Raw genomic sequence first — 25,113 nt, forward strand, 5'->3', positions numbered from 1 at the left:
GAAGTACACAGCCACAAGGGGGTGCAACGAGAAGTTAGAAAGTTCCTACCCTAGTAGCAACAGATGATCAGAACCTCTGTTTGGGACATCAAAGCCAGCAAACACATGAGTAAGCCAGGTGAGGCTTCCATTTCTGAAATGGGAAGCTGAAAGTATAAAAAGGCCTAGAAAACCTTCCCAGCATGTGTTGTGCTGCCAGTAGACTAGAAAGCCTCATTACTTCAGCAACTCCTCTCTGGCCATAAAGCGACTGAAGGCAGACCCAGTTCCTCTGAAGCTGCTGCAAGAATAGGATCATAGAGTGTGCTTTGCATAGTGGCACATTCACAGTTAAGTCCTGTAGCCACAGTACCCTTTCTTGTTTCTAGGCCTGCTGGTTCCCACACAGGCGAAGCCACCATTACATGAATGGGTTCTAAGAACCCGGGCCACCACCCCTTGGGGGCCACACATCGTGCCCCAGCCATGCCCCTGGGTCTGATGTCAGACACAGGGGTGTTATTTTGCTCACAAATGGAGCTGCGTGGTCCCATTTACAAGCAAAATCTGGCCAGCGTCACGTTTGCAGTGCAGCTGGAGGGACTCAGAGAGTCACTCCCAGCCACGCTGCGAACACGGCACTGGCTAGATTTTGCTCATAAATGGGGCTGCATGGCCACGTTTGTGAGCAAAACCAGAGCCACGTTCGCAGCATGGCCAATCGCGATTCTCTCTGCCTTTAAAAGGCAGGGAGAGCCGCTCTGGCCACGCTGCAAAGATTGCAAATGGGGCTGTGATCCCTCATTTGTGAGCTAAGCTATGCCCCCTGCATCTGAGATGCAGGGGGCGTGACTTAACAACACGCCCTGTGTCTGACACCAGATGCTTACATCTGATGCGGGGGGCATGGCTAGGGGGCTGCAGCGGCGGCCTGAACCTGGGCTGCCACTGGTCTCCTTCTGCCTGAGTTCCCAATAGCAGCTAGGAAAGGTAAATGGATCCACACAACCAGAAAAGGGAGGTAGGAGAGCTCTCCTCTTCTCTCCTACTTTGGTTAAGAGCAGAGTACAAAGGTTGGGCTACCTTGCTTTGAGCAACCTGGGTTGGAGGGATTTTCATGATTTTACACAAACATGCAAACCTGGATATAATGCCTCCTACCGTGATGTCAGGCTTTGTGTGAACAGACCCACTGTCTTAATGCTTGAGCTTTTAAAGATATCAGCTTCTTTTCAGCGTTACAATTTAAATGTTATCTGTTTAGTAAAACGATTATAAATGCAAAAGATTTAAGGTAGCTAATCACACTGATCTGACTATTGAACCTTTTCTAGACTTTCATGATGGAGTTGACTGCACACCAGAGCAGTGTAGGTAGCGTGCTGCAAGCTGGTAATCAGCTGATAGCCCAGGGCAACCTGTCAGAGGAGGAGGAAAGTGAAATCCAGGAACAAATGATCTTGCTGAATGCTAGATGGGAGGCACTTAGAGTGGAAAGTATGGACCGACAATCCCGGTGAGTGGCACCCTTAACATATACGGTCTCCTTTTTTCGACTGTAATGTCCTACTTCCCCCCCGCTGCTTGGCCTGAACTTTTAGAATTAACTCTATGTCACAGTGCTAAACTCATCTTCTCTGAGGCTGATCTAAATTGTCTTGGCAAAAAAATCAGTAAATTGTTTTGAGTCCCAGCACTGCCATAAAATGTGTAGATTCTGTATGAAAATGCAGTTTCTGTGTAGAATACATGTATCTATGTTTCTTTTAAAGTGTAATTTGGTTTATCTTGGTTCTTAAATACAATCCCTTAATAGCATCAAGAAAAGAAGCAAATTCTCATTTACATAAAACAAAGAACTAACCCATTATGTGAAATCTTTTTCTGTAGATTGTTTTCTGAATTGCACTATTAAGTCAGCAACTGAATTTCATGACAAGTCTCAGCTTTCACTCTGCTAAGCTAAATTGTAAAGCCAGGAACAATTAAGGTGGAACAAAATGCAAGAGCTTGTCTGGAATCATAGCGTAGCAGGCCAGGAGATTGAAATCCCTGCACTGAGCTAGTATTCTTCTCATATTAGCCCACTATGGATAAGCTCATATACCTTAGAACAGGCCTGGAGGGAGGTCAGTGGCAGCTCGGGCTGTGCCGTCACCGCTGCCCCCTAGCTCTGCCCCCCTGTGTCTGATGACAGATGCAGGGAGTGTTTAGCCACACACCAAAAGGCAGGGAGAATTGCTCCAGCCACTCAGCAAACACAGTCCTGGCTGATTTAGCTCAAAAACAGGGCCGTGCAGCATCGTTTGGGAGCTAAATCATGCCCCTCGCGTCTGATGTCAGATGCAGGGGGCATGTCTGGGGTGCGAGGCATAGCCCCTGAGGGGCGGCGGCCTGGGTTCTTTGAATTCATTCACTCAGTGGTGGCTCCGCCCCTGTCTTAGATTACAGAGTGCCCCAAAGAGAAAGGAAGAGAGAACAAGCTTGCAGCATAGCGAGGCGCAAGAAACTTGGAACATAATTAAACAGAAAGATGATAAGCCCACCCCAAATGTCTCTTGAAAATAACTTCTAGTGGGGTAGTCCATGATATCCAGACAATGAATTACAGTTGAACAAATTGTGGTGAGTCTAGAATTGATGGCCAAATTTATTTAAAAATCCTATGAATGGTTTCTCAGAAGTAAGTCATTCTTTGTTCAATAGAGCTCACTCCTTAGTAAGTGTTCTTAGGATTGCATACTTGATATGCTACTTCACTATGCTGCTTCCCCCCCCCCTTTTTCTTGTTGCTTTTATACAATATCCATTTGTACCAGTTCACTGTTATGACTCGAGTGGTGCTTGAAATAATTCAGTGTGCTTCTTTGACATGGGCAGCTTGCATGACATACTAATGGAACTACAGAAGAAGCAACTGCAGCAGCTGTCTGACTGGCTGACTATTACAGAAGAACGCATTAAAGAGATGGCGTCTTGGTGCTTAGTTGAAGATTTGGAGTCCTTTCAACAGCAGATGGAAGAACATAAAGTATCTTAACTCTTTTTATAATATGTAGGATACAGAAAATAAATCTGTTAATAATTAGCAGATGTTACCTTGTTGCCACTCTAGTGGAATTGTTGTAGAAACTTCTCTTTTTAGACAGGTCAGACGTTCCTGTGTGCTTGAGGATATGTTCTGTTAAGTGAAGATCAGGAGGACTATTTCTTTGGAAGTGCATGTTTGTTGACTTGGTTAAAAACTTGTAGAGTACTGAGTGTGGTCATTTAAATCATCTGGGTATGACTTAAGGGTCTTGCCCTACAATTGGTCTTTTTTGACCTGTTTGGTAGCTGCAGATACCTTTTTCTCAGATACTACTTTTTCTCAGTAGTCAAAATATTGGTACAGGGAAAATGTGATCTCCCTCTTCCTCCTGCACCTGCTCCTGTGCACCTGTGTTAGTAGTATACAATTAGGGCAAAAGTCATTCTACATGGCACATCCTAATCAACACAGATGCAAGCAAAGATGTTAGAGAAAAATAATTTGAAATACATGGTTTTGAAATACATGAATTGTTTGAAATACATGATTTGCAGAGGAAAGTATAGAGATAATTGTAGAATATTTTTTCAGGGCTGCCTATCTGGCTCCAGCCTGAGGAATGGTCTCTTAGAATAACCAGACTTTGCAGCATTATGTAAAACTCTAATTTTTTGAAGACCACCTAAACATTTAAATTTATACACAGTTTCCTGTCCCCAGTTCCTTCTACCTCATGAACAAAGAATTAAAATGCAGATTGGCTTACAACAGTGAGCCAGCGTGGTGTAGTGGTTAGAGTGCTGGACTAGGACCGGGGAGTTCAAATCCCCATTCAGCCATGAAACTAGCTGGGTGACTTTGGGCCAGTCACTTCGCTCTCAGCCTAGCCTACTTCACAGAGTTGTTGTGAAAGAGAAACTCAAGTATGTAGTACACCGCTCTGGGCTCCTTGGAGGAAGAGCGGGATATAAATGTAAAAATAAATAACAACAACAACAACAACATGATTAACTTTTCAGGTGACTGGATTTGTCACTTGGCATGCTGGCGAAAGGAGTCACTGAATTATTATACAACATGTAGTAAACCAGGTGCCTCCCTAATTACCAATCCAGATACAAAAGAGGATATTTAAAGTGGTGACTAAACAATCTTGACTTATTAGGAAAGTGACTCAATGAAATGGCAAACAGTTGGCCAAGCAAATCTTTTTGTGTGTGTAACTATTGAATTAATACTTCCAGGGTCTACAAAATGAACTTGAAGCAGAGCAAGTTAAAGTCAACTCGCTGACCCACATGGTGGTTATTGTTGATGAAAATAGTGGTGAGAATGCAACGGCTATCCTAGAGTACCAACTGCAGGTGAGTGGATGAACCAATCTACACTACAGGTGATATGGTATAGTAATTACGGTTTTTTAAAACACGTAATAAAGGGACAAATACAATGGGTTACTTCTCAACTACCAGCCTATTTTAACTTGCTTTTTAATATATTTTTATAAAAGGATTCAAATGGCTTTGAATTTTCTTATTTTAATATTTTCTTCCTTTTCCACATAAATTGAAATCTGTTTTATTCTATGAAAAGTTTTTCTTTAAAATGCTATATATTAATATGGTGAACAGGTTCAGTCAAGTCAATGATTGATGTGAATAGATTAGGTTGGTAGTCAATATTGATGTCATAGGCTGACATTCAGACCAACGCAGCACTGGCACAATGCGGGAGGGGCCATTTTAGCTAATTTCTCCTTTCCTCTGAAGCCCATTGTGACTTTCGAAAATAGGTCGCTAAGGTTTGCACTTGGATTCAATGACTGGCAGTCATTGAATCCAAACTCAGGAAAGTGCAGTGTGTTAAACTCCATTGTAATTAATGGAGCATAGATGCGTAACTTGCATTGGGCCCAGTGGTTTACTGCTATATTCAGCAGCAGCAGTGCAGTTAGTCAACACTTTTGGATCTGTCACTAGTCTTAAAGTTGACACATTTAAACTTTTAGCATACAGAAAACAGATTTGAAATATCTTTGCTTATGTATATTTGAAATTTTCATTTGCTTCAAAGAGCAATATATGAGTTGAGAGCTTTCTCATTTCTTACATCTAGAGTCTTGGGGAACGCTGGACAGCAGTTTGTCGTTGGACTGAGGAACAGTGGATCAAACTGCAAGAGATTAATATCTTGTGGCAGGAACTCTTGGAAGAGCAGGTTAAACTTTACTCAGTTTTCTTCTTTTATTCTAGTGCTCTGAGAAACTTCTACAACTATTATTTTAAAACATTTAAAAAAACCAAAACAAAGATGCGAAGAAATTAGGCTGCCACATTTCTGGTGGCATTAGCAAAAAGTATTCAAAAGGTTCATTCATTTTGTTATACCTTGCCTGTTTTCTGTTGTATTCTGCTGATCATAATTTCCGAGGCTGTTCTCTCATTACTTTTTGTTCTGTTTTTTGTTAAAAACATTAAATTTACATCTCCATTCTTTAAAGTTATATTGGGGATACATAAAGAGAGACTAGGAATAATGTGTCTCCTTTAAAGAGAAAAAGTCTACTTATCAAATAATAAATTAACATTTGATTTGGTTCTCTATGAATCTTGGTAAGGGAGTGATTTCCTTCCTGGGGAACAAATGTCTTCAGTTATATGAAAACAATACGTAAAGAAAAGGATTTAGATCAGTGGACCCTTAACCAAAACCAACTTGTTTAAAAAATAGATTTTGAGGCATAGTGGGTTTTTTCCTTTTTTGACATAAACATCCCATGTGAGGTTTTGGCTGCTCAGTTTGAGCTATTGTCAAGCTGATCCCAGAGGATGAGAAGTTTTGCTGTCCACATGTTTTCAGGAACATTCTTAAAATTGGGCACAAGAGTTCTAAAATACATAATATCTTCTTGACTGCAAAATGTATCTGACTGGTTATCATCTAACACAATTTAGGTGCTTGAAATTAATTGACTGTCAGGGATGTTTGGGTCTACAGATGATATTTGTATTATGTGAAAGGGTCATATTTCAGCAATACCTTATTCTAGCGATTGTCATAGTTTAATGGTTTTTGAGTACACTACAATAATATTTGCTGCCTCGGTCATTTTCACTTTAATAGAGAAGTGATTTTTCTAGTATGTAGTTATTAGATCCCCCTGGGTTGTGATCAGTAATGGGTTAAACATGATCTATAAGATCAGGGTGCAACTGCTTTAGTTGCTAAATCCTCCTGGTTTGCTGCCAGTGACTGGTTATCTATTTGATATGTGAAAGATGTAGAACAATTTGCTTGCTTCCATCCTTAGATTATAAATCAAGGTTCTGGATATAAACAGTATCCAATATGTTATCAGAATTATGATTCTGTTATGCTTTAAGAGCTCTGAAGACTTGAACTAAATGGAATTAGCTGAACCTTATCAATCATTACAGAATAATGGTGAGGGAACAACACTGCATCCAAATGATTGTAGATTTTTCCTGTATGCACTGTCAAAAATAACAGAAGTAATCTTGTCACCTAAGGATAAATTATATACAGGAGAACCTTGATATTCATGGGGATTCTGTCCCATGCTGCAACTGTGGGTATGGAAACCGTGAATATCGAGTCATTGGGGCTATGGGATGGCAGGGCTTAGGTTCCTAGAGGTTGGGAAAATCATCAAAAATTGGCCAAATTTTGGGAGCAAATGCAGGGAGAAGCTGCCTACTGTGCTTTTGCTGGTCTCCTTTATTTGAGCTGTGCCCTCGAATTGCCTGAAAATAATGTTTTTTAATTTTTTTTTAAAATGAAGTCATTTTGAGGCTCCCAAGCACAAAATGGTGGCCAGAAATGAACTCCAAGGTCATGCGCAGCCATCCCCAAGTAGATACACAAAATTAACCCCTTATTTGCTAATTTCTCATAGCATATACCAAGGTTGAGTGTCAAGTACTCACCGTGAATCTGCGGACATGGAGTCTGCAGTTATCTAGATTCCGTTGTCCCCTGGGTTGCCTGTAATTGACAGACCATGGGGAGCTCTGTGTGTGTATGCATGTGCATGTGCATGTGCATGCGCACGCACACACACATTTTATAATAAAGAAAAGCTCTCAGAATAAGTAAAAAATGTTTCTGGGGTGTAACTAGAGGAGAGGGGGCCCATGTTCACCCCTCTCCTGGGCGGCCCCTTGGAGATAATGAAGAAAATAGGGGGAGGTGGAGCTGGGGGGGGGTGTTCTTTGAAACCATCTGCTGAATTATAGCTATACCCCATAGTGTCTCTAAGTAATCACAAGAGTCCAGGAATAATGGAGAGTAGGGAGTGAGCTACTTGTCTCCCTTGCCCTTGGGAGAAGTCATTGTTAATGCAGCTAAGAGCTAGTGATTTGCTCAATACCACTTAGTGAACCTTTTCTGTTGTTGTCAAACAGGAGGTGATGTGGCACAATCCAGGGACTTAACATGTTTAGGTCTCACTGATTTCAGTTTAAGTGTACATAACTTTCTTTAGATGTGCCTGTAAATTATTTGTTGTATCTGAGTAGTAGTGATGATTAGCAAATAAATATTAGTAAGTATTTTGCACATTAAGAGTCTTATGTAGATTATTAAACTTATTTGTTAAGTGGAGGAAAACTTGTTGAAATGATTCACCTGCTGAAGTTTTCCCATTCTCCAATTAAATGGAAGAACAATCAAAGAGAGACCATTGAATGTGTGGCAGTCTCTAATGCTTTGGAAGGCCCACTGCAAAGTCAGACTTGAAATCATTCAGTAAAAATATCTTACATCATTAGCACTTACTTCTTCTATTCATGAATAATTATAGGCTTTCAGTTTTTTTTAAAAAGTAGAATATTTTTGATGGTGAAATTAGCAAAGATCTATTGTACACATTGGTAAGTCTGTGTCTATGCAGTACAAAATATGATGACTTGGGAACCTTGTTTCAACTTTTGGAAGAATACATAATATTATGTATTAGCTTCTGCAACTGACTATAATGTCTTCCAGACTTACTCCTGCTACTCATCTCTGGAGACTGAATAATTACAAAAAATAATGCTACCCTACAAAAACCTTTGCTATGTTAAATAGTATTAGCAGTCTTTGGTTGCTTTGGAATCTGGTGGGTTGTTGACTCTAGTGATTACAGGATATTAATTTTTTTGTACTGATTCTTAAGGGGTAAATAATATTGCTGGTTGGGTAGAGAGGACGAAGCAACCATGACCATCTGAGTTGGGGAAAGGTACTGTTTGGGGGGAGAGAAAAAATGCCCTCTGAATAAGCCAGTGAAGAAAAACAGGTGCTGTCTTGTTAAACACTTGCATGGAAAAATCTTGTCTTTGTCTTTAAAGTACTTATTCTGACCCTGACAGAATAAGACTGTGAGCTTTCAGAAACCTTGAAGCATTGGCTGCATTTAACTCTTGGATAGTAGTTCATTAGCAATTGTAGCTTGAAGGCTGCATCATCATGTATTTAAGATAATTCTACAAGAGTGTTCATCCAAGTGCACGGCAGTCCTTTTGTTAGAAAATAGAAGAGAGCTTTTAACCTAGCTATACTGTAACTAACAAGAAGACAGACCAAAACACTAATGTAATTCCAGGGTAAATCTTACAGTCAGTATATCATGATGAAGGTGATTATTAACAAAGGCTAAATAACTGTGTAAACATTTGTGTTTTATTTCTCTCTCTCTGTAGTGCCTATTGAAAGCCTGGTTGACTGAAAAAGAAGAGGCTTTAAACAAAGTACAAACAAGCAACTTCAGAGATCAAAAAGAGCTTGGTGTGAATGTTCGAAAGTTGGCAGTGAGTGTTACTTGCTACCCTCATAACCCCAAATGTTTCTTCCTGCTCTACTCCCAGAGCCAGTTTGGCATCTCAGTAGTGCTAGAGTATTAATTACCCTGGTACCATTCTAAGTACCAATTTCATGGTTCAGCAACTTCTCAAACTACTTTGAGACGTGAAAGAATTCTCTTGGGTTTCCCACAGTTGAAGAATGCAGCATGAGAATTGTAGTATGATAGCTATTATTTTGCTGCTTCTTTGATGTGGTCTCTGTGCTTTACACGATTGGGCTTTGCGCCTGCGCAGAGACCTCATCGGAGTTATCCAAGCTAATTTCCTTCAAGTATAGGTGGTAGCACCTCCGCTTCTGGTGATATCTTGGTCTTCCTCCTTCAGTCTTTCTTCGTCCACTACAGACTGATTGTAAGTTGCTCTGAGCTAGAAAAAAGAAAAAGATTTATATATTTTTTCCTTCTCTAGTTAGCTTCAACCTCTAGTTTTATCTCTTCCTTCCAATTCTCTTTTCTTCGCATCTCCACCCCGTAGAGGGGTTGGCATTTTTCTCTCCCCACAGCTGTTTATGGCCAGTAAAACAACTTTCAAATGCTGTGCCCGTTGCAGGGCGAAGCTCCCCTCCACGGACAGTCACAGCCTTTGCCTTGGTGAGGCTCTCAAGGTGGAAACCTGCACATCCTGCACCAAATTCACCAAACAGGCCAGAAAAAACTGGGCCTCCCATTTGCGTTCTGGGAACAAGCCCTCCAGTCCTCACAGGCAGCCTCTGTCTCTTCCACCCTGCAGGGCTTGGCGAACTTGGCTGCACCTTTCTTGGGTTCACAGCCCCTCGCCACCAGTTTACCCAGCCTTGGTGCCACCTCTCAGCCTACAGAGCCTGTGGCTCCTACTTTGCTTGATTTGGCATCTCTCTGTAGTGCTGCTACTCAAGGTATGGCTCCTGCATCCTTGGGATTGAGTGCCTCAGCCACATCCACCAAAAAGAAACAGGAAGCAACGTAGCCATCATCCAAACCTCTAAAGAGTTCGGCACCTTCCTTGGATGCTTCTGCCCTAACTAAGCCAAAAAAGAAATGCAAACTATCGAGGCATCAGGAGACGCTTCAGTAAAAACAATTGGCATCATCTTTCTATCCTATCAAACCCGAAGATCAGGGTCTCGAATCTGATTCCGGCCTGCTCAATCTTGAGGAACCTCTCAATAGTGAGTTCGGAACCGAAGACCATCAGGACCAACTTTTAGAAGCAAAAGGTCATTTCAAACCCGAAAGCCAATCAGACCATGAAGCTGCCCCCAGAAATGAAATTCAGTATGGGAATGACCTCCCATTTGAGGAGGAGGATTTTCAACCAGAATTTGAGGCACTTTATCGTAGGCACTCACACCCAGGCCCATCACGAGTCTACACTATCCATCAGTTACAGGATGACTCTCACCACATTGATTTCTATTATGCCAGCTGGGACAAACACCCAACCTACAGGTCCTACAACACCATGGCCTCTTACCCTAGTAAGCCTAACCCATATGACTCCTCTCAATGGCGCCATGCCCCCATGGAACAGCCTTACAGGCCTTCTCAGTCCCAGCTGGACCAGTGGGACTGCTAGTGACTTCAGAGACCACACTCATTCTCCACAACCTGCTAATGTGAGGCCACCTTGCTGGCCTAAGCCAACCATGCCACCACTTGCGACTGTACCCAGACACCCTTAGCACCACCAGTGGTCCATATCTCAAAGTACATCTTCAAAACCACGGCCACCCTCTTCATCTTTGGATCCAGGTGTCCGCCTGCAGGACCAAACGTAAGCTCCTCCTGACCAGGCTACGAATACCACTACTCTCTGCCTCAACCTACCAAGTGTCTAGAAAACTTTTACAGAGTACACACAGAGAATGAACAAGCGGGAAACTTCCTACAACATCATCCTGCACTTAACTCAGTTATAAAAGAATCTTCCATCTCCAAGAACACAGCCCGCTCCACCTCTGCACCAGCAGACAAGGAGGATAGAAAAATGGACACATTTGGCAGACACCTCTACCCTGTTTCTGCCTTGCATCTTAAGTTGGCTAACTACGGGGCTTACAACACGCATTGTAGCCACTTTCTCTGGGAATGCTTAGCCCCCTTTTTAGACCACCTGCCTCCAGATAAGGACCCTGCCAAGACCTTTCTCAAGGAAGCAGCCCGATTGGTCAAGCTCTACTCTGCCAGGCATTCATCTGAATGTGCCTCCAAGGTCATGGCCACCTCCATAGCTGTTTGTTGTTATGCATGGCTCTGCTCTTCTGGCCTAGCCTACGATGCATCCATAACTAGCCGGGAAGCCGATTTTCAAAACTTCTCCGTACACAGTCTCTGGAGCAAAGAACAATGCTCACACCACACAAACTTCATCAAACTCTTAGCGATTTTCAAGGTACTCTGATGTTTCTTGCCCCTCCTACGTCATTGCATAGTTATGGTTCAAACTGACAGTACAACAGCAAATGCCTACCTCAGAGTTTGCCTCAACTTAGGCAAGGCAGTACCCCTCTGCCAGCCTTCTCAACCTGTCTCTTTAGCTCTGGTCTTGGTGCATAGACAATTCCATCACCCTAAGTTCATAGCAGTTCATATCCAGGGAGCGGCCAATGTCCACACTGATGCCCTCAGCAGAGCAGGTGTGGATTCCCACGAATGGCAACACTCCATTTTTGAACGGTGGTTCCTCCCAGAAGTAGACATCTTTGCATCCCACCTAAACGCTCAGTGTCCCCTCTACTGCTCCAGGGCAGGCGGTGGCCCTCACTCCTTAGGCGATGCCTTTGCAATCTCATGGAGGAGTTGGACAGCATACCTATTTCTTCCCATCCCCCTGCTGCTCTGGATGCTTCGAAAGATCCAGCACAACCAGGTGGAATGCATCCTCATTGCCCTTTGGTGGCCCGGATGACCTTAGTCCCCCTGCCTCCTACACCTTGCAGTGGGCAACCATCGTCGTCTACCAATGATTCTTTGCCTCTTCACCCAGCGGTCGGGTCAGCTTCTACATATGGACCTGCACAGGATCCACCTCACCATGTGGTGGATATCACCCTCTTCCCACATCCTTTGCAGCGAGTCCTATCTGCCAACAAGAGGCCTGCAATGATAAAGTCATATAATCATAAATGGACACACTTCCTTGCCTTCCTCGAATCACAGAATATTGATTTCAGGGAAGTTTCTTCCGAACACGTTTGTACTTACCTTCTCTCTCTAAAGGAATCCAGACTCAAAATGTCATCCTTGAAGGTCTGTTTGGCAGTCGTAGTGGCACACTTGCCATCCTCCTCTACATCTTTCAAGAACCCTGTTATCAATTTTTTTAAAAGGGCTTAGCTCATCTGTATCCAGATGGCTCCATCTTGGGACCTTTCATGCAACTCCCCTTTGAACCCATGCAGATGATCTCTCTGGACCTACTCTCCTGTAGCATTTCTTGTGGCTATCATGCTTGCAAGGTGCTTTGTCCGGACTTTGCCTTCTTGCCCAAGGTCGTCTCCTCCTTTCATCGGTCTCAACCACTTATCTTACCTGTGTTCTTTCCCAGTGCTTCGGACGATGCACAGCACTATCTTCATGCACTTGATGCATTCTATGTTCATTGAACTGCTTCATGGCATTGCACCCAGTCGCTTTTTGTGGGTCCCACTGACCCTGATAAGGGTAAATGTTCCTTCTCTCAATCTTTCTTTAGGTGGATAGTTAAGACTATAACATTGTGCTACCAACTCTCCAAAAGGACATACTTTCCTCCATCAAGGTTCATTCTATCAGAGCAGTGGCTGCCTGTGCAGCCTTTGACATGGACATCCCTATAGACGTCATTTGCCAAGCAGCAACTTGGGAATCTCTACACTCCTTTAATCAACAGTACACTCTTGATGTTCACTCCTGAAAGGATGCGGCATTTCACACAGTGGTCCTGCAGTCTCTCTTTGCTTGAACACCTACCTCCAGGTAGGATATGTGCACAGCTGCAAATTGCTATACACACCCAGTCGTGTAAAGCACAGACGCCACGTTGAAGAATGACAGGTTGCTTACCTGTAACTTGGATTCTTCTAGTGGTTATCTGTGTTCTTATACACCCATCCAATCTCTCTTCTTTAGTTCTCTAGGTCACCGGACTCAGGGGCTGAAGGAGGGAGACCACAATATCACCGGAAGGGAGGAGCTACTGCCTATTCTTGAATGAAATTAGCTTGGATAACTCCGAGCTCTTTGCGCAGGTGCAAAGCCCAATCGTGTAAGAGCATAGATGACCACTAGAAGAACCCATGTTACAGGTAAGCAACCTGCCATTTTCAACAAAAAGGAAAAGTACTCAAGAGAGGTTTACATGGCAAAATGAATGAGCGGATGGGTCCCAAAGGGATTCATAATCTAAAATGAAAAGGGAGACACCAGCAACAGCCACTGGAGGGATGCTGTGCTGGGGATGGAATGGAACAGTTGATCTCGCTCTGCTTAAAACTTTCACTTTCAGAAGTGTGTCTTTGTTCAGTTAGTATGGGCAAGTCTTATAATCAGCAGTTAGTATGGTCAACTCTTGCAAGTGGGGTAGGTAGTGTACAAACTGAAAATTGTGCTTGTTTAAAAACAAGCATGGTTGAAGCATGCCAATATTTTATTCATCTGTTTAAATATTTATATCACACTTTTCAACCACCTCAAGGCAGCTTTGTAAAGCAACTGCATGGATCTTATGTATGTTTTTTTTTAAAGGGAGGGTAAGGTTAGTGTATGACAGAAGCCAATTTTCTGTTTACACTGAGTTGCCTCATATTATTTGATACACTTTAATAAATGCTTCTACTGCACACACAATTCACCCTCCAAAACTTACAGTGCTTTGAAGCCATTTTCACTTAAGAAAAGACTTCCTTTTCAATGTAGTATTGTGTGGTTCTTCATGTGTGGTGGGGATGACTTTGTGTTGTTAACAGTTAGGAGAGCCACCTAATAGCACAGTGGGGAAATTACTTGACTAGCAAGCCAGAGGTTGCCAGTTTGAATCCCTGCTGGTATGTTTCTCAGACTATGGGAAACACCTATATCAGGCAGTAGCAATATAGGAAGATGCTGAAAGGCATCATCTCATATTGCACAGAAGATGGCAATAGTAAACCCCACCTCTATTCTACCAAAGAAAAACCACAGGGCTCTGTGGTCGCCAGGAGTCGACATCGACTTGATGGCACACTTTACCTTTTAAATTGGGAGGCCCCTTCTCATGTGCATAGCTCCAGTGCACTGGAACCTCTGAACCATGATAGAATCCTGAAAATTCTTCCTCTGCTATATGAGGCCCTTACCAATTTAAATGTGTGAAATATGATCTCCAGTGTAATTATTGTGGCTATTTAGGAAAAACCTTTTTCTTACCCTTTCCTCCCTCAACCCTCGAATTGCATGACATAAACTTGTTTTCACAATTTTGTTTCCCAAGAACATTCCTTGTTAACTTGGGAAGTTTAAGCAAATATGTTCCTTTAAAAGAAAATGACTAAGATGGTTTCACTCTCAGATTCTGAAAGAAGATATGGGAATGAAGCGTCAGACATTAAATCAGCTGAATGAAATAGCCCAGGATGTAGCACAACTCCTCAACAACAAGAAAGCAACTAAGAAAATTGACAGTGATTTGGAAGAACTAACACAGAGGTGGGACAGTTTAGTTCAGAAGCTTGAGGATTACTCTAATCAGGTACTGTAAAACTATCACATTCCCAGCTTCTAAATGTTTCTGAATAATACTTTAGTATTGGTGGCCTACAAAAATAAATGTGTAAGGAAAGGCCTGGAACAATCCTCCTCATCCCCCACAAAGGTTAGATGAAATAGTCTTTAGTGTGCTTAATGTCTAAGGGCTGACTTAGACACAAGTTGAAAAGTGAGCTGATCAGAGAATTCAGAATAGTGTTCAAAGCAGACTGTGAAAGTATTTCTGAAGAAACGCTTAAAAATTCAAAATAGGAGATGAGATTTATTGTTAAGTTAAAGATTATGCACAGTGCCACACAATCTGGATGAAACATGCTTTGATAGGCTCTGGATGGCTATAGCTACTTGAGAAAGAAATCTTAAGAGTCAAAGTAAAAAAGTTTACTAAAATGTCTGTTGGAAAGGTGGAAAAGGCAAATTTAGTGTTAAGTGTTTTTGTGTGGCTTTAGCAATAATGACATTACATAAGACTATGATGCATCTACGTTTATAGTATGGGCCATTCTAGACCATAGTCCAAAAATAGTACATGAGAAATGATCCTGAAATTGAATCCTGACAGTTTTTGGAAGTGAAATGAAATGGCCCCCAAATGTAAGGTAGTGGTTTCTTGGAGGACTCGGTGTGAATGCCAAAGTACATAGGTTTGTAAAAGTAAAAGATTTTTTAAAAAATAATCGAAAATGGCTTTGAGCTTCCAGAATTTTATGGAAAGTTGAGGGCACAGAAGCACACTATTCTAGTATTTTCTTATCAAAAAGATATGGGAGTTCTTGTCTTTGCTGCTTGGGGTTGGACAATGGGGTATGTTGTTGGTGTCTAGTCATGGCTGCACTAAAATTCAGAATTTCCCCATTGTTTTCTCTCAGAAGCTCTCCACGGATATTTTTGCCCTGTGGGAAGCTTTAAATGAACCAAAAGTTGAACAGGCTGTGTGGACTATAGTCTTGTTGAGAGCAATGGAGGCATGGATTCCAAAATATCCTGTGAACCTAAAATATACATCCACAAAGCTGACAACCAGCTACTTCCTCTGTGTGACTCAGTTCTCTGGCCTGGCTTCCTTTCAGTAATCCTCTCCTGTAGCTGGGTCATCCTGCTACAGCTCTGCACTTAGTCAAATGCAGCTGGATAATTCTTGATCAGAAATCATAGAATTACCCACCCTCATAGGAGGCTGCTGGTCTCTGCATGAGTCATGCTCTGATACTGCTTTTAAGCAGCCAGGAGGTATATACAGATCAGTCACTCATAGAGAAACACAGGGGATGGGCTGCTTCTGAGGGTGTGGGTGGGTAATTCTTATCAACCTCTTAAAAGCAGAATTTTTTTTTTTTGGAGGATGTAAAAGTGAAGTGTGCTTCCAATTTTAATTGAGAAAAATGTGCCTTTGTTATCAGGAATTGGGGAAATATTGAAATTAGGGATGTGCATGAATTGATTATTTTATTTTATTTGTGCCTGAATCAAATCACCCCGATTTGTTTTGTGTCTAAATCTGTCCCCCTGAATCACCCCAAATTCGATTTGGATTTGATTCAGATTCAGACCACTTATAAAGGGCCTAGGAGCACCAAATTTGAGTGGTGGGTAGGTCCCCATGGGTGCCACCTACCACCCAGATTTCAAGGCAGTGGGGCACTTGGTTGATTTTTAAATGATTTTTGTTTTAGTTTTTCCACTGCTTTTGTATATTTCCAACTTAGAAAATAATGGGGATTCAAAGTCCCCAGAAATCCCCAGAAAAAATAAAAATAAATAAAAATCTAAGCTCTAGCCCTTGTAGAAGTGAAGTTATGGAGCAAAATATGTGGTTACTATTTTTCAAGTGTTTGGATTTTTGGTGTCTAATAACGTTTCTTCATAATGAATTGCTATGAGGATTCATTACACACCTTCATTTCTTCTGTTCATCTTGACACCACTGCTGTGCGGGTGGGGGTGGGGAATTAGTGGCATTCCACGTGCCACCTACCCCCAACCCACAAGCCACTGGGTACTCAGTTTATATTTTAGGAATATTTTGAGGTTTTTAGACTCTTTGGTGTGTAATGAATCCTCATAGGGATTCATTATGAGGAAAGGTTATTAGACACCAAAAAATCTAAACACTTGAAAAATAGTGACCGCACATTTTGCTCTATAACACCACTTCTACAAACTTAGCTTTTTTAAAAAAAATTGAAAGCTGGGAATCGGAGAATTCATAGGAGGAATCCAAATCTTGAATCTATTTGAATGGAATTGGGCGCGATTCTGTTTGCACCCAAATCTAGCCAATGGAACACAGGGGCGATTTGTTCTGTCTTCAAGTCACCCGAATCAGCTAGATTTAGGTACAAATCTATTTGTATCCAAATTGATTTGCACATCCCTAATTGAAATAACTTGGTTTTTTCTCAGTATCCTCAATTCTAACTAGGGGTGTGCACGGAACCGCACAGCTGCGGTCTGGCACTGTGGAGGGGGTTCCTTTAAGGGCGGGGAGGGTTTACTTACTCCTCCCGCCACTTGTACCCCTCCAGCACTCATATTTACTGTAGAAATTGGGGCGGCAGGATACCTCCCTGCCGCCCCTTCTTGCTCCTCAATGCAAAAGACTCTGACAAGACTTCTGTGCACGCCGCGCACGAGCTTCATGTTTCCCCGACGCTGGAGGCCCGGTCTACCCAGCTTCGGCCCCTGCCGGCGGGTAGATCGGGCCTCCGGCCGCCTCCGGCAGGGGCCAAAGCCAGGTAGACCGGGCCTCCGGCGTCGGGGAGACGTGAAGCTCGTGCGCGGCGTGCGCAGAAGGCTTGTCAGAGCCTTTTGCATTGAGGAGCAAGAAGGGGCGGCAGGGAGGTATCCTGCCACTCCAATTTCTACAGTAAATACGAGCGCTGGAGGGGGCAAAGCGACGGGAGGGGTAAGTAAACCCTCTGCGCCCTTAAAGGAACCCCCTCCACCTGGACCGGACCGGCCAGGTCCGAACCGGTCCGGATCGTCCGGAGGCCTTTACAATGGCCTCTGGACCGGTCCGGACCCATCCCTAATTCTAACTAGCTGGAAAAATAGCTTATGGGAATAGTACAGTTGCTTTTGCATTCCCTACAAATATGTGTTTGATCAGTGCAAGACTTAAGAAACATGTTTTTGTTTCTTACAGCAATGATTTCTTTAGGAACAGCTTGAACGATTTCTCTTTTAGCAAACTGTATGTTCAACTTAAGTAAAGTTTGATTAAATGTACTATAAGGCCTGGTTTATTTAGCATATCCTTCCAGCATCCTGTAAGCCAGGCTTAGGCCATCAAAGCTGAATGATCACAAGTCTTTAATATGAATATGTGGAAGAAGAATGTAACTCCGGACATATAATATGCATCTGAAGAGTTAGGATAGGATCCACATAGTTCAGTGGCAGAATAGATGCCTTGCATGCAGAAGGTCCAGTGTTCAATCCCTGGCATCTCATGTTAAAGGCTCTTGAGTGGTAGGGGAAAGCCATCTGGCCAAGACCCTGGAGGGGGTCTGTTATCTACTGTTATTGCAGACAGATGGTTAGTATTTGTAGAACAAATACTAGCACATCCATAGTAGTACATCCATTGTCAATGTGCATATGGTCACTGTAATTCTTATTTTGTGTGTTTGAATTATAATTGTACAACTTCATTTTATGTAGTTTTACATTTTATGTTTGGTAAAATTTTGTCAAACTATCCCTTCAGGTTACGCAAGCAGTTGCAAATGTTGGGATGTCCCAGACTTCACAGGCATTCCTTACAGAAACTGTCTTTGTCAAAGAGCAAAAACCAGTTAAGCAATCCAAAGAGGAACAGTCTCCACCACCTCCACCTCCACCAAAGAGAAGACAAGTCTGCTTTGATGCTGTAATGAAGAAAAAGTAAGAATATTTTACTTTGCGTAGTGGTGTGGCCTCCAATCAAGGCACATCTCTTAAGATAACTTTTGAATATTGCAATTTACCTTTTTGCAAATTGTTCTCTTTTGTCTGGTGAAGGAGCCAGTAGAACTGGGTGTGAAAAAAGGCACATGTTTTCTGGATGTATGTGCTGAACTATGGTTAAAAACAATCTTGCAAATAAGGATTGTGATCATTATTGTCCAGCCCCTGTATACTGTTCTCTGTGGCTGCTGTGTGTATGGCTCCTGTTGGTCTGTGTGCTTGCACGCCTTGTTGTCCTGCTGAGTGAGGGAGTGGGCAGGCATAGCAGCTACAGCAGCAGCAGTGAGGTTGTGCCTCCTTGCCTAAGGGTGGTTACTACTTGCCACAGGAATGCAGGCAACTGCCTGATGGTTGCTAAGGATCTTTCTAGCAGTTAGCTTTGGAAGGCCAATACTGTTGGAACACTGTATGTGCGTGTACTAGTTAGCTCTAGACAGAGTGGAAATTGAGCTTTAAGTAAAAGGTAGTGTTGAATGAAGGTGAGGTGGACAAGTGGCTAACAATGTTATTCAACCTCTTCTGCTAGGTTTGATTCTGAAATTGCTGAACTGTTGGATTGGAATTTGAAATCAAAAGCTGCCATTCAAGCCATAGAGATCAAAGAATACAAAAAGATGAGAGAGACTTCAGACATGAAAGAGAAGCTGAAGGTAAAGTGAGAAACGGGGGTATTTTCAGTGAATAGGTTATTTTGTCAGTTTCTGTTGGCTGTCACTTAGGGGTACAGTCTGATCTGGAAGTTTCCTGTGGATTAAATTCCATTATTAAGTATCTTTAAAATGTTGGGTTAACACACAGCTTATCATATGGACTAAAAGCAGTGCTGTTGTGATTGTGCAGGTCATGTTTCAAGGTTTACTGGGCATCCACCCACCGCTATTCTTCCTGTGTACTAATTCCATTTCTCAGTTTAGAAGATGAAGCTGCATGGTGAGATGTGCTTATTTTGCGGCAGCTCATTCTTAGAGATGAGCCCTGTAGGAATCCTCTCCTAATTTTTCAGTAAAACCTGCATACTGTGGCTGTCAGGATTTCAGCCCATAGAGACATCTAATAACCTTTTTGTACACCATGTGGAGAGTAGAGATCAAAGTGTTCTGTGGTTTAAATAACTGGAATCTTCTTAATGCTGGTGCAAACTAATTTTAAATAGCTTAATTTATTACACCATCACATGGCTATTAAACCCTAGAGTCTTGAAAAAGAATATTATTTATTTATTTATTTATTTCACTTGTATACTGCCCAAACTTCCGCCCAAACCGTCTCTGGGTGGTTAACAACATAAAAACAATTTAAAAAGGTTAAAACAGTTTAACAATTTAAAAACAGTATAAAATTAAATTTGAAATAGCCAAATATTTATATTCCGCTTCTTAACAAATGTCCCCAAATTGGTTTGCATAGATACCAGTCAATCAGTCAATTACAAAAATGACTCCCTTTCCCCAAAGGGCTCACAGTCTAAAAAAGAAACATAAGATAGATATCAGCAACAGCTTCCGGAGGGATGCTGTGCTGGGGATGGATAGAGCCAGTTGCTTTCCCACTGCTAAATAAAAAGAAACACCACTTTAAAAAGGTGCCTGTTTGATCATACCTGAAAGTGCATTTTATGTTAAATAGATTCCACACATGTTTAACATGTCAGAGTTGTATAGGAACCCTGGGGAAGCTTTTTTTATAACTTGTAATACACTATACCTGAAATGCACATTTTTATTTTGAAATCCTTCAATTATAGGTCTTGCTTGTAAAAGATCATGTGTACCTCTGTTAAGCTCTAAAGCTTAGCATGGAAGATATATTTGGTTAAAAGGCAGCAAACCTGAATTTAGCCACTGAGTATGCCAATTTGCTTGTGACAGCATTTATACTCAGCATTATTCTGATGGGCCTGCCAGCAGTTTTGATCTTGATCTATTATGTGCTTTCCACCTATTAACTAAAAGAGCTTTCAACCTCTGGTTTCTAGTCATGTAACTTCACAAAGCCTTGATCCAAGTCCTGTGCCAACATTCCCTCTGTGTGTCAGTGTAGTGCTCCTTGGAGAAAGAGAAGTCTTCCTGGAATCTCTAACCTGAAGAGCTGACATCTAGTTTAAGTAAAGATCAAAAAGGAAGTGATGAATGAAGGATGAGGATGGAGACAAAAGCCCCTTATGGATGTTAGCATTTGAGAGATTTAGAATTCTTAAATAATTACATTATTTTTAATTATGATATGTGTTACTTGAAAATGTAACCAAATAAAAAGCCATTCTTTTTTTATTGATTGATTTATAATTACATTTTTATACCACCTCAAACAATTGCCTCTAGGCAGTATACGGATAATGTAAAACCAGAATAAAATCAAACTAAATTGTTAGAACAAGACATTAAAGCAATAAAACAGAGCAGTCACACATAGCCAAAGCGTGGTTAAAAAGATGTGTTTTGGGCCCTCTTAAATACTACCAGAGAGATGTTATGTGATCCTTTTCACATACAAACATTACTTATTTTTTATAATTCTAACTCTTGTATTCCATTCTTCTGAGGAGCTCATGGAAGGTCCCAGTGGTTACGTTTTTATTTTCATTGTTGCAATGTTTGTGTTGGCAGGCAATAGAACAAGAAAGGGCTGAAAAAAGTAAAGAACTAAATGAATTGAACCAGACTGGACAGAATCTGCTGGACCAAATGGGAAAAGGTAACTGTTGTATGGTGGAAGATAAACATAAATGTTTTGAGTTACACTCTTTTTGCCACAATCTGCAGTTACCAGAATGTTTAAATAACATTTTGCAACTAGTGCTTATGGTAGCACCGATTTTTTTTTTAAACACAAAGGTGAGTGAGGTTAAAATCTATGCATCCACTGAAGCAGGCAGAGCCTCAGATGTATGATGCTGGTGAGGGTAAATGAATTAATTTTATATTGAGAGAATTTAACCATCGAGTTGGGGCCACCCAAGCCATTCTGCTATCTGTGGCAAAGGATGATCTAACACATCTCCCCTTATGCTGCCTGCGCAAAGGGCATAAAGTGGATAACCTTTTTCTGGACTGTTCTGTTTAAAAGCTTAATCGTCTTAGAAATATTCCTCAACACAGAAAAGTAGCATGTCAGAGAGAACAGCTCAGTCTGACATTCTTCCTGGCTCTATATTTCTATTTGAAGGGGAGACTTCTTCTCTTTGTTTGTATTGTGGTTTGTTGCAGAAAGAGGTATCTTTCCAGTTTAGGAGAAATGCGTTTCTAGTGTTTAGAAAGTAAAATATCTATCTAGGTTCCTCTCTCTCCCAGTTAATAAAAAGCACAATAACAACATGGTCCCAGCTTAATACCAAGTGAGCCCTGTCTGAATGCTACAGAGCAGCTGCCAATCGTACGCTGTCAGTCAGTGTATGTAGATAATACTGAGCTATGATTCAGTATATGGTGGCTTCATAGGCCTATAAAGTGAACATAAAGATTGGGCCTGACATGAAGCTACCCTGAGCGTAGCCCCAATGCATGTTCCTTTCAGCCACCAACACATAAAGAATGTGACCACATTCAAGGCAAGGCTAGATCACATTTAACTCCTACAGGAGAGTAACAGCTTGCTCAGACAAATGTTTTAACTTGTCTCTGAAATCAACATCAATCAAGATTCAGCAGCAGGAAGTTAGGCAACTACTACTTAGTGGATAAAAGTGCTAGCTTACAACCTGACCTAAAAATCCATAAAAACAGAGGAAATATCAAACTGACATTAAAAAAAAGAAAAGAAAAAAGAGCTAAGAGTTCAACTTGACTACTCATTAGGGCTGCAATATTTAGTTGACTAGATTAATTGATTAAATGCCTCTTTATTTACTAAAAATATAATTCCGATGAATCAAATTTTTGAATAATCTGCTGATTTTAGAATATGAATCTTAAAAATTTACTGGGCAGCATCCAGATTAAGCTAGTAATGATTAAATCTGATTGAAATTAATGGGATTTAAGTTAGGCATGACTAACTTGTCCTACTGATTTAAATGGTTTAGACATGGCTAATTAGTCTGGATGCTATGCTCTGACTTGGGAGTAAGCTCTATTGATCATGGTGGGTCTTCTGAGTAAAGATGCATATGAACTTTTCAGAATAAATCTTAACTCAGAGAGATGGGAATGCATTGTCTTCATATCACATGCAGCCTTTTTTGCTCATCTGGTGCTCCTCATGCTCCCACTGCTGCCCCTGCCAGAGTCTCTTCCATCTCTCTTCAGGAAGGAGAATGACCACAAGAAGCCTTTCACTGTTGCAGGAGTAGCAGTGGTGGCAAGTGGTATGCACCCGGGGAGGGGGAGGCAAGGGGTGCTGGCAGCAGTGGAGATGACGAGAGGTGGTGGCATTGACTTGTCAGCAGGTAGGTGGGTGGTGTCCATAGTGCTGCCCATGGGACAAAGTGCCCGCAGTTGTTGAGGTGGCTACCTCGCCCTACTTGATGAAAGTCCTGCCCCTGTGTGTGGTAAATTTTATGTGCATATTCTTGCTCATCACTCATCTGTTTTCTGAGATGTAGCTTGATATTCATTTATTATGCTTATACTGTGTCCTTGCTTCAGGTATCTCAGAGTGGTTTAAACATGGTTTCTAACTAGGCTGCTTACAGGCTTAGATCTAGTTGGATAGACGTGAATAATCATCTTTATTATGGTCATAGACAAGCATAAGCCTATAAATAATAAGCATAAGAGAGCCAGCGTGGTGTAGTGGTTAGAGTGCTGGACTAGGACCGGGGAGACCCAAGTTCAAATCCCCATTCAGCCATAAAACTAGCTGGGTGACTCTGGGCCAGTCACTTCTCTCTCAGCCTAACCTACTTCACAGGGTTGTTGTGAAAGAGAAACTCAAGTATGTAGTACACCGCTCTGGGCTCCTTGGAGGAAGAGCGGGATATAAATGTAAAATTAATAATAATAATAATAATAATAATAAAGTACAAGGCAAGAGATGAATTGCAAGCAGTGAAAGGCTTAAAAGATATAAAAGGCTTATAAAAGGCATGAATGGCATACAAGGCAGAAGGGATAAAACTGCAAAACTATACTATTCTGGAAGTTATGAAACTATAAAATTGTAAAAGCTGTAAAAATATCAATATTTAAAAAGCTGTGAGGACTATAAAACAATCAAGAAAAAAAGACAATGTACTATAAAACAGTAGATTATAAAACTGTAGGCGTGCAAGGCTTTCATGTGGCACATTGTAGTGAGTGATGAGCATGCTGGAACTATGCTATAAAGTTGGGTGCTCTACTCGATCTAGAAGGACCTGCTACCTTTCAACATCTGATGGATTTTAGACGCTGCTGCGCAGAACCTGGCGACACTATATGTGATAGCAGGCTTAGTATCAGAATAGCAGAAGTTTGTAAAATTGGTTCGTATCTCTTGGATATTTGTGAAGTAATGGTAGGATGTGGGTGAAGCGAATGTCTCTATAGTATGAACAATAGATAAGGATGTGCGCTGTTGTTTCAACTTGCCTGGATTCGCAGGGGCACTGTTGCTCTGAGAGTGGGATCTTTCTGTAATGGCCTTCAAGCATGGCAGGGGAGGGCGTAATATCATCCCAGGGTGAAGGCCCTCCTGTGGGTTGGAACTGCCAATGGTGTTCGGTATGCCAGGGGGGAGGCAGAATATCTAAGTCCTTCTTTGATGAGGAAGTTTGGGGCCCTGCCTAGATCAGTTTGACACTCTGTGTCGGTTATGTGCTATTTGATGAGTGTTTATGTCAAGCAGGGAAGAGAGGTGGAGGCCCAGGGCTGATATTTTTGTCTTGATTGTCCATTTCCAATTGGATTGGAAATTATCCTGTAAGGTTAGCGGGGCAAGACCTAGGGGCAGAAGGATAGTCTGAGGCAGTAGTTGAGTATGGCCATCCATAATCTGGCCTCCATTTTCATCAGGCTTGTCTCCAGGTGCAGGCTGTTGTTGGAGACAAACTTGAAGAACTGCTCTTAGAAATTTGGACTGTATGAGCTCCAATGGGGTAAAGTTGGAGAAGGGGCCCAGCTGGGCACCATAGAAGAGCTGTACTAATTGCTTGGTTTCAAACAATTTAAGGGCTGTGGATTAGGGATGTGCCCGGACCGGTTCGGAGGCCATGCTGGAGGCCTCCGAACCGGTCCGGCGGTCCGGAATGGAGGAGGGTTGTAGCTTTAAGGGCGGGGTGGTGGTACTTACCCCCCCCGCCGCTCTTCCCCCTCCGGTGCTGTGATTTTAGATGAAGATTCTGGGGCGGCAGCGTTCCTCCCTGCCGCCCCTGCCCCCGTCGTTAGCCTGCAAGTGCCAAAGTAAGAATCATGCTTGCGCCTGTTCTGCCTCACGTGTGCACCCACCGCCGTCACACGTCAACGTGTGATGTCAGCGGAGTGCGCGGCGGCGGCGGCGGCGGCGGCACCCCAGAATCTTCATCCAAAGTCACAGCGCCGGAGGGGGAAGAGCGGTGTGTGGGTGGGTAAGTACCACCCCCGCCCTTAAAGCTACAACCCCCCCCCCGTGCCCGTCCGAACAGGTTCGGAGCCATGCACATCCCTACTGTGGATATGTAGTGGCCGCCTCC

General features: G+C 42.2%; 1 protein-coding gene across 12 annotated transcripts in view; it reads left to right on the forward strand.

The window, feature by feature from the left end:
- UTRN (utrophin) overlaps positions 1-25,113 on the forward strand; it is a 567,675-nt gene that overhangs the window by 129,111 nt on the left and 413,451 nt on the right. For all 12 annotated transcript variants that reach the window (XM_053290644.1, XM_053290686.1, XM_053290679.1 and 9 more), the window contains 9 exons: positions 1,314-1,495; positions 2,860-3,010; positions 4,255-4,374; positions 5,126-5,227; positions 8,716-8,823; positions 14,383-14,562; positions 18,289-18,464; positions 19,054-19,177; positions 21,134-21,221. In XM_053290644.1, coding sequence (XP_053146619.1) covers positions 1,314-1,495; positions 2,860-3,010; positions 4,255-4,374; positions 5,126-5,227; positions 8,716-8,823; positions 14,383-14,562; positions 18,289-18,464; positions 19,054-19,177; positions 21,134-21,221 — 1,231 coding nt within the window. The remainder of the gene's footprint in view (positions 1-1,313; positions 1,496-2,859; positions 3,011-4,254; positions 4,375-5,125; positions 5,228-8,715; positions 8,824-14,382; positions 14,563-18,288; positions 18,465-19,053; positions 19,178-21,133; positions 21,222-25,113) is intronic.

Source organism: Hemicordylus capensis, chromosome 1 (genome assembly GCF_027244095.1).
Source record: "Hemicordylus capensis ecotype Gifberg chromosome 1, rHemCap1.1.pri, whole genome shotgun sequence".
NCBI classification, from domain to species: domain Eukaryota; kingdom Metazoa; phylum Chordata; class Lepidosauria; order Squamata; family Cordylidae; genus Hemicordylus; species Hemicordylus capensis.